Source organism: Nicotiana attenuata, unplaced genomic scaffold, assembly GCF_001879085.1.
Source record: "Nicotiana attenuata strain UT unplaced genomic scaffold, NIATTr2, whole genome shotgun sequence".
Classification (NCBI taxonomy): domain Eukaryota; kingdom Viridiplantae; phylum Streptophyta; class Magnoliopsida; order Solanales; family Solanaceae; genus Nicotiana; species Nicotiana attenuata.
In genome coordinates, this window is record NW_017676100.1 from 22,563 (window position 1) to 35,813 (window position 13,251).

The 13,251-nt window shown below is 37.9% G+C and overlaps 1 protein-coding gene across 1 annotated transcript; it reads left to right on the forward strand.

The window, feature by feature from the left end:
• Nucleotides 1–1,023: 1,023 nt before the first annotated feature.
• LOC109220745 (accelerated cell death 11) lies at nt 1,024–5,690 on the forward strand. The gene is made up of 4 exons (XM_019385211.1): nt 1,024–1,503; nt 2,105–2,277; nt 4,176–4,321; nt 5,259–5,690. The coding sequence occupies exons 1-4, from the start codon at nt 1,297–1,299 to the stop codon at nt 5,363–5,365; spliced, it is 633 nt and encodes a 210-aa protein (XP_019240756.1). The 5' UTR covers nt 1,024–1,296; the 3' UTR covers nt 5,366–5,690.
• Nucleotides 5,691–13,251: the final 7,561 nt, after the last annotated feature.

Sequence of the window (13,251 nt, forward strand, 5' to 3'; positions counted from 1 at the left end):
TCAAACCCTAGACGAAGCTGTTCAGCTGGAAGTTGCCCCTTTCTCTCGCGCTTGCACTTTGGTCTCCCCTCTCTTCCGCTGCCTCGGTATCGCCTTCAAGTTTGCCGAGCTCGATTACGTCGCCAAGGTTATCCTTCCATTCCCTGTGATTGACAACTGTATAATTTCACTATTCAATTCGCTTTTTGTTTGATTTTATTTCCGGATAAATTTTTGTTGTCATTATATCTAATGTGTAATTATTGAATGGAAGCTGAGTAAAGAAGAGTTAGAGACGATGTGATATCTTGCTTGATGTTCCAGAATAACACAAGGAAATCTATGATGCAAGCAAGTTGAAGGAAGGTTGCGAGTAGTATAAATAGATATGTGTAGGTCACAAGCTAAAGTATGGTAAAGCGACAAGGTTTTAGGAAGACAGGAGTAAGGAATAGAAAGGGCGAGTGAGAAGGGGACGAGATTGGATAAGTCTGCGGGATTAAGACCATTAAAAGAAGAGAGCTAATGGTTTCGCTAAGTTATAGAAAGCTCAGTATAGCCTGAATGAACTCAAAGAAGTCTAAGACTAGTAGAATTTAGAAGAGATGGAATGCTGTCCTGGTATTAGAATGTGGGTGTAACTGTGACAAATAAAGATGACGNCAAAAAAGGGGAGAACAAAAGAAGGAAAAAGCACGGATAGAGATAGCAGAAGCCTGGGATACCATTCCTTTTGCGCAATAATAAGAGGTTACATGTTAATAACTCAATCAATTCTTCGAAAATATATTTGAGTGTTTAAAGCTCTAGACCTTTTCTTTTGGTTAAAGCTACACACTCATTAACAAAAAAAAGGCACGTTACAATGGAAACGTCCACCGTTAGCATTATCCTTTTTTCATAATTGTCTTGCCATTTTAAATTGTATATTACAAAATTAAATCTCAACCATAGATAACATGGGCAGACACATGGCAGGAATCAGTATTGCTATTGAACATTACTGGACATAATTTCACTGGAGGGGATCCTTTCCCCTACATATTACATAGTGCTCCTTCATAGACAAATTCGGACATTTACTTCAATTAAAGCCTATCTCGCTTTGTCCTTTCCAGCCATATTTATTAGTGTAATCTGTTAGTAGAAAGAAGACAGATCAGAATTCTGGAGTCCACCTGAACAGATAGAGTGCCAAGAATAACAAAGGCTCGGAATTAGATTCATTTTCATTTTTCACCATCGTCGGGCAATACATATTTTGGAGCCAGACCGACATTACCTCAAAACTCCGGCGAAACCGCAGCGCCCGATTCGATGGCGAATCACACAGCCGAGGAAAAGCCCCTTAGGAAAATGGCGGATGCGTTCAAAGACCTAGCCAACACTTTAAATTCTCAAACCCTAGACGAAGCTGTTCAGCTGGAAGTTGCCCCTTTCTCTCGCGCTTGCACTTTGGTCTCCCCTCTCTTCCGCTGCCTCGGTATCGCCTTCAAGTTTGCCGAGCTCGATTACGTCGCCAAGGTTATCCTTCCATTCCCTGTGATTGACAACTGTATAATTTCACTATTCAATTCGCTTTTTGTTTGATTTTATTTCCGGATAAATTTTTGTTGTCATTATATCTAATGTGTAATTATTGAATGGAAGCTGGTAAATATTACTCCTTGTGAACCATAATATGTTTTATTTTCTACTTTTCAAAGGTTAAAGTGGAATGTTTTTGATCGTACATTTTGTGTTGTTTTCCAGTATTCAAATTTAATTATTGAATTAAGCTATATTGTGAGTTGAAATTGATCAAATTGATTATCAAAAGCTGGAATGGACAGATATTATTAAGTTTATTAATCTGATAACTTGTCTCATCTGCCTTTTTGTTGGGAAGCTCGATTGTTTTTTTGGGTATTCATATAGCAGTATATTGATCGTCTTACACGCACTACATTTCCGAATGTGGATATAGCTTAAAGCAAAAGGCTTGCCCTTTGACATCCATCGATAGTTGGTTTTCCTTTGGTAACATATGCTTGTGGTAGCAGCATATATTGCACATGAATATATGCAGTTTTTCACAAAAATATTGCTGATCGAGTAATTGGGCAATTGTTAATGGTGACCACAGGTAGATGATCTGGCAGAGGCATCAAAGTCTATTACTACATTGAAAGCGATGATGGATCAAGATGTTCAAGCAGACTGTGTGAGGAGGGCAGGTAGTCATACAAGGAACTTGTTAAGAGTTAAACGTGGGCTGGATATGGTTAAGGTTTTATTCGAGCAGATTATAGCCTCAGAGTATGCTTATTATCTTTTTCCTTTATGCTTATATTTTTCCTTTATTACTAGCAATTCCTGTTATGAATCTCACAAATTCTTGAAAAACAGTTTATTGGTTGATAGCACCTGAAAATATCCTCTATGAAAAACTTTTCTTGGCTGAGAAGCTTGGAATCCAAAGGCATGGCATTTAAAGTGTTCTACGTTCTTAATTTTCTGTTGATGTTACAAACTTTGACCAAGTCCTTTTTGGTCCAAAAGCCAATTTATTATTCTGTTTTGACTTTTGAGTAATTTTCAAGTTCTGTGCCATTCTTCTGGCAGGCCTTTGGTATATAAACTGCCTGCTTATTTAATACCATGGGCCTATTTCTTCTGGGTTACAGACACGTCAGATGTCAACTTCTGTGAACATCAGATTTGCAGATGTTCAGAGATTCACCCGAACGACATTTCTCTTGTACTTAGAAAGGGAGAACAGAACATAATGAGGTAGAATACCAATCAAAAATAAAATATACTCCTATTCTGACAACAGCATTTTCCAGCAACAGGGACATACATATATGAAATTCCATAAACTTGTGGATTAACTGTACAGGTACATACACTAGTTTTAGAAGCCCAAGATCGTCTTTGAACTCTCCCTCTCTTCTCTGCCTATAGACCACTACTGTAAAGCCATTGCTATGAGGTATAGGCGTGTAGCCAGTTCTTCAGGAAGAAAGAAAGAAACCTCCCGTTAGCTTGGTGCTGAGGAATATTGCAGTCGAGGTTGAGAAAGAGATTTGAGGAAGTATACAAGTTCTAGGTTTTACAACTTGGTTTCTCACCAGGTCTTTCTCTTCTTTGCTGCTGAAGAAGAATAAGAGAAAGAAGACAGGAAGTTATGAGCTTCCGTCAAAATGATTGGAAAACAGATGTTATCCAAGTTCAGATGATTTGATGGTTAAGATGAGGAAGTCTGACAAGAAGAATCAAAATTAAGCATGAAATTTGCAACAGGGAAAATGTTTACCAACTTGTTTATTTATTATTGCTAACTTTGTTGATAGTATGACTGGTCATTACACAATAATGGGCCCTCAATTTGCTTGGTTAAACTTGTTATGTGCTTGACTAACTTCTGTATTTCAACCTGCAAGAACATTACCTAGTTGTGCTCGTCTTTAAACCTTTCAGATGGCCAGAGTATCATAAAACCCTTTAATGGAACTCATTAATACCTACTTTTCCCGCCAGAGAACCAATACTATCTCTTTTCCTTCTCTAAAGAGGGGAATGGGAGGGGTAGGCGTGAACTTCATGCATAGCAGTTTGAAACATTACTATCCCCCCAAAAAGCATATTTGCATATTTTAAATGACAGTTTTTGGCGTGACCTGATGGACAGTGAAAGAGTACTTGATGCGTGTGTCACCTTTTCTTTGAGTGAGAAATTACAGTTTTTGGCGTGACCTGATGGATGTTCACATGAATCTACCCATGTGGTCGGGAATCATTAACATAGGTTGATGTTCATAAGTAATTATAGGTATTAAATTTCGAACTTTAGTTTACTTGTTGACTTTAAGGTGCATGGAAGTCAGTAACAAGTCACAACATATTATGGAGTTTTATTCTATTCTGCAAATCAATTGTTGTTTAACACGGTGGATATTCACATATACCTGCCCTTCTGGTGGCCGATTTGGCAAGGATAAATAAATCTCAAATTCTTGGTTTGTTTTTTCATTCTTCTTAGGTGCTGGGATGTAGCTAAATATTTTGAAATGTTATGGCAAAACTTTGAGATTCGTAGTATTTGAATGTTATCGGTTACTAACTGGTCTTATCAGACCTCTTCTAACAGGTATCTTTGTTTTCAGCTTTAATAGCGATAGTTGATGTTCACATTTGGTAACTGTCTTTGGCAGGGGGAATTCCTTGAAGGATCCAGCATCAAAAGCATATCAACAAGTGTTTGCTCCATATCATGGATGGGCCATCAGGAAAGCTGTGTCTGCAGGAATGTATGCCCTTCCCACCCGGCAACAGCTGATGAACAAGCTTAATGAAGATGGTGAGTGTGCGGTTCAACTTAGTTACTGTATCTCTGACCCAACCAACAACTCACGTACCCTGAAATAGAACTTCAAGTCTAGTGCACTTTCTAGTTCAGTAACTTTTGTTCAGAAGTGAACTTGGTTTGGGTTTGGTGGCCGAGCCACAGCTAATGAAAGGGGTTCAATTGAATCCCCTTTGTCGGAAAATCGTACAGCGTATATTCTTTTGAATCCCCTTGTAGTGGCAGTGTGGTAAAGATAGTTCAAAATTTTCTTTAGGTCTCAAGTTCTAATTTTTTTAATGCCCTAGTTAAAATTCCTGGATCTACCATTATTTAGCTTCGTCCAATTCGTTCAGTAATTTGCTTAGATTCTTAATGGCACAACCTGTTTTGGGCTTAAAGTGAATTATGAATTGAAATACCAGGACATCATAATCCTGATTGTTGGATAGCCGCTCCCTCCTATGCTATGACACCGAAGTCCAAATATCAGGATTTTTGTTTGTGTCTGCCTCTCCTATCACCCTTGGGAAGGACTTCCATGACACAAGTTTGAAATTTCATATCCTGCTTGTTTCATTACTTATTTGGTTTTAGCTTCCTAATTGTTGACAAAGGGGGTCAAAACTGAGTTTGCTCTTTGTTTGGTTCAGGGAACAAATTGTTCCTATTATAGTGATTGTACTTGTATGCTGACAAGATCTTTTCGACAGTTGTTCATTTCATTCTATTTCTACCTACACGATTGTTGCCTTTTTATAATTTAGAATGGGTCCGTAGACACACCTCATATCAGTGCTCATGGCCACCTAAATCTTTGTGTCTCACATCCTATATAATGCCTTATAGTCCATGTATACAGATCTTGGTAAATAGGTCACCGGCCTGTTCCGGTGGTTGTTTCTTTTCATTTCTGTCTGATGAGTTTGTTGTTTTTCTCTGTTATTTTCAGAAGCCTCCGCAAGAACTCAGATGCAAAATTATGTCGCCTCATCTGGCACTGTCATTTTGTACATTGACAAACTCTTCATCTCAAGAAATTTGGGTATCGACTGGTGACCCTAAACTGGATGACAAAGCGCCATTTGTTTATCGTGATTCGCCTCAAATCACTATTTACGTTAATATATAATCATGCAAAACATATGTCCAAATATTTTGTAACTTGTAACTAATCTTTAAGGGGCAAGTGCACACATAGCCATTCTCAGGGATCTATTTAGAGATTAGCTAGTATTTATTTTTTCTGAAATTTTAAGCAAAAAATCCTAACTTCAGGACAATTTAGGACATTTTTGTCCTTAAATATTGAACAAAAAACTGAATTCAGGATGTACTGCCTGATTTCTGAATAACAGCCTCTTAGAGTGGCTACCTTGTGTCATTTCTACCATCTCTTTATCAGCGAAATGCCCTAGAGCACAGATCATCTACCAGCACTCGGGGTGAGGTTTAGCTCATCATTTTGGAAATAAAACGAAAATATATCATTTTGATTTCACCGTCTTCCAGTGTCTTTGGCTCTGCCCACGTAGAGAAAATCTACTAGGTATAATGACAAACTTATTTATCAATGCACTTAGCCTGGTAACCGAGGAGGTCTAAGGTTTATCTCCATTTGAGCGTGCGACTATGTCCAGCTTATATGCTGTTCTGCTAGTAGGTGATATTTCACAAGGGGATGACCACTTAACTCGGGGTAGCAAAATAAGTTAAAAGATTAGCGCGTTTGTTTTGACATAAGTCATTTGTGATTGTAAATGTCTCCAATGTTTGTATGGGCATGAATATATATGAGAAAATTTCACATAAGAACAAATAGGCTCCTTACTTTTCAATTTTATAGCTAAGATTGAACTAGGCTTCAACTAGGCCCAAAAATAATAAGTTAAGATTCAACATCCATCTCCAATAGGTTTTCAAAATTACTATTTAATTTTTAAAAATGATTCCTCAAGCTTTTAAGTTAAATTTTCGAATCAGTAACTGTAACTCAAATATTAGTTCAACAAACCAAATCCATTTGGGTGATGAAAATTAGATTTTTAAAAGCTTAAATATGTGGGTTTAAATTCTGAATTTGATTTTTTGAGAAATTTGAATTGGGTGTTATTTAGACTTGTTAGAAATAGTGTAAGGAGGTTGTATATAAAATTTGAAGTCATTTAATGGAGATTTGGACTGGTTTTGAACAAGAATTGCAACATAGTGTAAGGAGGTTGTATATAAAATTTGAAGTCATTTAATGGAGATTTGGACTGGTTTTGAACAAGAATTGCAACTGAAAATAGTGAAAGAAGTTCGTCTACAGACGCTTGTATAAAGGTGTATAATAGTATATAAAATGTGTTTATACACTCATATACAAGATTATACATACAACAACAACAACAACAACAACAGGCCAGTATAATCCCACAAGTGGGGTCTGGGGAGGGTAATATGTACGCAGACCTTACCCCTACCCCGATGGGCAGAGAGGCTGTTTCCAGGAGACCCTCGGCTCAAGAAAGCAACAAGAGATGATATATTAGTACTATCAATAGACTCAAAATAAAAAACATAACATAACATAACATAACATAACATAAAATAACAACAATATAAGAAATATAGGAAATACGAAGACGATGGAAGGTATAATAATATCCAGCAGATAAAGCCCTGCATCAGTAGCTGACCAGTAGCATCCTAAGACTAACTCCTAACTGGCTAGTCTCACCCTAGTGCGCTGTAGAAATATTCACAACTTCCCCTAACCTACAACTTTAATGCTCGACCTCTACAATTCCATGTCAAGGGCCATGTCCTCAGTAATCCTAAGTCGCGCCATGTCCTGCCTGATCACCTCGCCCCAATACTTCTTAGGTCTCCCTCTACCTCTCCTCGTGCCCACCACAGCCAGTCGTTCAGACCTCCTCATTGGTGCATCAGTACTCCTCCTCTGAATGTGCCCAAACCATCTGAGTCTTGCTTCCCGCATCTTGTCCTCCATGGGGGCCACGCCCACCTTCTCTCGAATATCCTCATTCCTAATCTTATCTATCCTTGTATGCCCGCACATCCATCTCAACATCCTCATCTCTGCTACTTTCATCTTCTGGATGTGTGAGTTCTTAACCGGCCAACACTCGGTCTCATACAACACGGCAGGCCTAACCACTGCTCTATAAAACTTACCTTTTAGTAACAGTGGCACTTTCTTGTCACACAGGACTCCCGACGCTACCCTCCACTTCATCCACCCCACCCCTATACGGTGTGCGACATCCTCGTCGATCTCCCTGATCCCCTGAATAACTGACCCAAGGTACTTGAAACTACTCCTGTTAGGAATGACTTGAGAGTCAAGCTTCACTTCCCCTCCCGCTTCCGTCGGCTCAGCCCCAAATTTGCACTCGAGGTATTCCGTCTTCGTCCTGCTCAACCTGAAGCCTTTAGACTCAAGTGCCTGTCTCCAAACCTCTAGCCTCTCGTTGACGCCGCCTCGTGTCTCGTCAATTAGAACTATGTCATCAGCAAATAGCATGCACCATGGCACCCCCCTTGAATATGATGAGTTAGTGCATCCATCACCAGGGCAAATAGGAAAGGGCAGAACGCAGACCCTTGGTGCAACCCCGTAACAATCAAAAAATGCTCGGAGTCGCCTCCTACTGTCCTAACCCGAGTCTTAGCTCCATCATACATGTCTTTAATCACCCTAATGTAGGCAACCGGGACCCCTTTAACCTCTAAGCAGCTCCATAAGACCTCCCTAGGAACCCTGCCGTACGCTTTCTCTAGATCAATAAACACTATGTGGAGATCCTTCTTCTTATCCCTGTATTGTTCCACCATCCTCCTAATAAGGTGGATAGCTTCTGTGGTAGATCGCCACGGCATGAACCCGAACTGGTTGTCTGAAATAGACACCGTCCTTCGCACTCTCATTTCCACCACTCTCTCCCAGACTTTCAATTCAGGATTATACATAATTATACAAAAAACTGACTTCGTCTTCTTCGTTGCGTCTTTTCTGAAATTTAACTCAAATCTTGCTCAAATCTACTCCAAATCACTTCAAATTTAAATTTTGAACTTCTTTTGATATTTTCAATCAATTGGGACAACACCCAATCCAAACAACTAACAAACTCAAAATATCCATTTTCGAAAGCAAAGCTTTGAATGGTCTTCAATGGTGGACTTCTACTCTTCAATTTTCTTACATTGCAGCCACTTGACACAAGAGGAGAAGCAGAAAATATACGGCCCCTTGAAGCATATGTAGAAGATGTGAGAAGAAGAGAGAGTGAAAGCAATGGTTGTGAGAACACAAATTTAACTCCATAGCTTTTAGAATTAATGGTTGTAAGAACACAGATTTTGAATTTGCTAGTGCTTTCAAAATATATACAATATGAACTAGGTCGCGTAAAACTTAAAAACATGGGCCATTTTTTGTTATGGGGTAAAATCATGTGTATTTTGTTGTAATTCTTTCTTAATAGACATATAACACAGAAGTTAGTGAGTGAGTACCTGTTTGGAATTAGTAGCCAACTGATCAGGCAAATCATTGCGGCGGCGAGAGCTAGTGGATCCGGTACGTCTAGACATGGACCCACCATCAAATCTTTGAGATAACTGATGCTGCTGGATTGACATTGATAAAGCTTGCCTATGAAGCAACTCCTCTTCCATTAGTGACCTCCTCTTTGATCTTTCATTCCTCTTACTCCTTGACCCTATTCCATTTTTGCCTGTTTCGTTTACATCCTTCTTTGTCATGCAAATAAATCTATTACCCATTTCTCAAAATTCAATCTTGCACAATACCCAAAATTTCTTTTTGCCTAATTACCCAAAATCTGCAAAGCAGCCTGAAATTCAGTAATTTGCACAAGACCCAGATACAGTCAAACCTCTCTATAACAACCTCATTTGTTCTGAATATTTTTGGATGTTATAGCAAAGTGCTGTTATATAGAACGTATATTATAACATAACATAAAAATTGGATCCGAAAAAGCTTGGCTTTTATAGTGAAGTCTTGTTATATAGGGATGCCGTTATAGAAAGGTCTGACTATACCATTTTGCCCAAAAGACATTATTTTAGCCAGAAATTAATTAATAACGTAAATGTACATTCAAATAATACTATATAATAGATATAAATTGTCAATAACTGTCATCATTGTAATTTTTAACACAATATTAAATTCTAGGAAATCTTTCATATATACATTTTACTACATCACTATGTAGTAAAATGCACGATACACTTTATATACACAGTTTATACATTGTAGAACGGTCTATACCCTTTGGATACACAAAAGCACTCGGGATACATTAATGATATATTATAGATACATTGCAAGATGCACAATACACTCTGTATACAAATTTTATGCAATGTATATACTAAATAGACTGCTACTATACAAAAGTATATTAAAATAGACTGTCACTATACAATTTATATACAATAGACTGTCACTAAACAAAATAGACTGTCACTATGCAAAATATACTAAATAGACTGCCACTATACAATTTATATACACTAGACTGTCATTATACAAAAAAAAATATAAAATAGACTGCCACTATACTAAATATATACTAAATAGATTGCCATTATACAAAATAAACTGTCACTATACAAAAATATACAAAATAGACTGTTACTATCTTTGAATGCTAAATATCGTAGTACTAGGTAGTGATAGCCTGTGCCAGCACGGACCAATAATGTAGAAGCTGAAATATTTATTTTTGATTTAATTTTTTTGTTATATAAAATTTTATAAGTGAAGAACAAATCGAAAAAAAATACTACATTGTATAATAGCGGTTGAATATTATTTACGCGCATATAGGAACAAAATGTTTATTCTTGGATGATGCGAGGCTGCTAAACGACACATTCTACTCATCCATGGGAGTAAATCTGATCACATATATACAATTTACAAATTGATAAAATGTAGTGCAGCCACTCCATCTCCTAAAAAAGAATATAGTGCAGCCACCATGTTATGGTTAGGCTCCTTTCTTGCCTACCTTTGACAAAATATTGGTTCCTGTAGGGATTATTTGTTAGTCTAGCTTATTTTATTTTTTGCAAAACGAACGTAGTAGAGAAAAGGAATAGAAGTAAGAGAACTAAATTAGCTGATCGTAATTGACATGCCTTTCTAAACATTGTCCATCGTATATCCCTGTTTGTGCTTCGCTGTAGCTTTCAAAAAAGGTATAGACCCAATTTTAGCATGCACCAAAAGACTCCTGCCAGTAAAAAAAATATATGAGAATACACGAATATTCCACGTATCTGCATAGGATTGGAGTGCAACAACACACAGGCATAAAACTCGCTATCATGGTTAATCTTTTATTTTTTTATTTTTTCAGGGAAACATAAAGTTCCTTATGGACCAAAGGTAATAAATCCAGGTCAACTGTATTTTACTTTTTGATATGGATTTTCTTTTAATTTTATTAGTCTGTATACTTCTTGTAACTTCTCCTCCAGTAATGTAGCACTATTTCACCAGCTGAACCAGATTATATGATGCATAATTTCATGTTCCCATCTTTTTATGTACAAGAGTACTGGAAAAGAGGTGGAAGATGAAGAGGAAACAAACTCATTCTCTTTATGCTCGAAGCATACTTAGACTCCAGGTTAATACCTCGTCAGCTTCCAAGCGAAGCAACATGTTGCACAAACAAAGTCAAGGTAGAAATGGTAATTTTCATTGGTAAGTTCTTGAAGAATCATATGTTCAAGAATTCAGACCAAAGTTTAGAGGGGAAGAGACAGAATGCAATAGAGAACAAATTTTATTGAGCTTATAGGAGAAAGAAAATGATGGAGCGCATTATAAATTTTAATGAGCATACATGGGATTTTACCAAGCTGACTTAACTTGTTTCAACTCTATTAACTATGGATAAAAATTTCTAATTCCAAAATTAACTTCTCAAATCCTTTGCCAAGACACCATACGAGTGAAAGTAATCTGAATCATGCAACATGATGCAATGTACACGTGATCGGTTCCAAGCCTGTACCACTAGCGAGTGACAAGGATGATCGATGCAGTTTTACCCAACAAAGGTCGGGATCGATTTCCACAGGGAGTTAATTGATTTGGAGTTAGGTATCTAACTAATCTAGATGTGCCTATTGTTCCAAATTGCACCTCCAAACATGTCCACGATTGATTTTTACTTCTAATGCTATACTATAATGTGCTAGAATAAGCTAAGTACACTATTTTTGTTGGTTGTTTTCAAGGATTAAAAGGGACTAGGGTAGTGACTTTCGCCTAGGTGGATATCTAACGGGTATCGAGAATTCAGGGCAAGCTTGTTATGATTGGGGTCGTGATATAACCATCACACATAAATGCTCACTCTATACCTCTCGATAGTTTGAGTGACTTTGCCCGATTTGACTTTCTCAAGTCCAAATGGGTGTTCATGCATACCAAATGATGTTGGCTCAAGTCGGGTATTACTATCTCTAGATTTAACCCTTTAATTGGGGCTATCAATCTCTTGAATGCACCCCAACTCCTTGTTAGCCTAATTTTTCTAGACTTAGTCTCTCTTTCTCAAGAAGAGTCTAAGTCATCAAGGCACGAATCAGTGTTTGCAACCACCAATTCTACATTAAAGCATGAATTAAGCTAGATATCATTAACCCATAAATAATTAAGCCCTAATATTCAAGACCCATTAAATATCTACACCAGGGTTGGGTCACAATCCTAGCTGTAGGGTTTAACTACTCATAATAACAGTAGAAATCAAAGATGGAGATGAAATATAAACCATAATATTCAAATACAAGATGAAAATCTAAAGATTGAAGATGAATCTACTCTAAAATTACTCAAAAAGGTAAAAATCAGTCGTTCACGTGTTCTCCTTTACAAAACTTAACCTAAAAATCTGAAAAAGATCTATTTATACTAGGCAAAAATTCCTGGACAAAAATGCCCCTGCGGAAGTTTCGCGGAGGCGTAATTTCGACCGCGCCCGCGCTTGAGCTATCGCGGCCGTGTAATAATGAGCGTGGTCCGCGTTTCTTCAATTTTGGGCTTGGTTTGGACATGGTTTCGTGGACAGCGTAAAAGCCACTGCCTTCGCGTTAGCTTCAACTGCGGCCGCATAATTTGGACGCGGACCGCGTTCCTCAGCTAAGCTCAACTTGCAGAGTCTCTGAACTTCAATCACCGCTCTCAGCGAAATTACCACCGCGGCCGCGTCTGATATTCCGCGGACGCGCTTTTTCATCACAGTCAGCGGTAGACCTTTTTGCTCAAAATTGCCTCTCTGAACTTCACTTTCGCGGGCCGCGTATTTGTGGACGCCTCAGCGGTGGTCCTCACGCGGTCGCGTATTTTGTCCGCTCTCCACGCTCTAGTTCCCTGTCTTTAACCTGTGCAAGTTTACTCCTTCATGAGTTTATTTTGGTATCTGTGCCTCATTTTTACCAAACCCTGCAAGTAAGCACAGTAAGTTAGTTTTCGGGAATACTTTTACACAATTTTGATCCAAAACCTAAGCAAAAGAGAGCATAAGATAGGTTAAAATCCATAGTTATCAACTCCGCCAAACTTAAGCTTTTGCTTGTCCTCAAGCAAACAAAATAATTCCCACCTCCACAAGAAAAAAGAAAGGAAAATTTTAGCTGTCCTAAGGTGACTTCATCAAACATCAATTGGGACTAACAATTACCCTCAATACAAATGCATTATTAATAACAAACAACCTTTTTAGAACCATGGCTCTAGTGCGACACAAGAGCATCAAGAGTTGACTTAACTCACCAAGGAATCTCTTTCTACTACGTAGGTCATTGTGGAACCCAAACTCTTACTCCTCTACTCTCCATAAGCAGATCTCACTTTAGATTGTAGCACTCAAAATAAGGATTGTGGA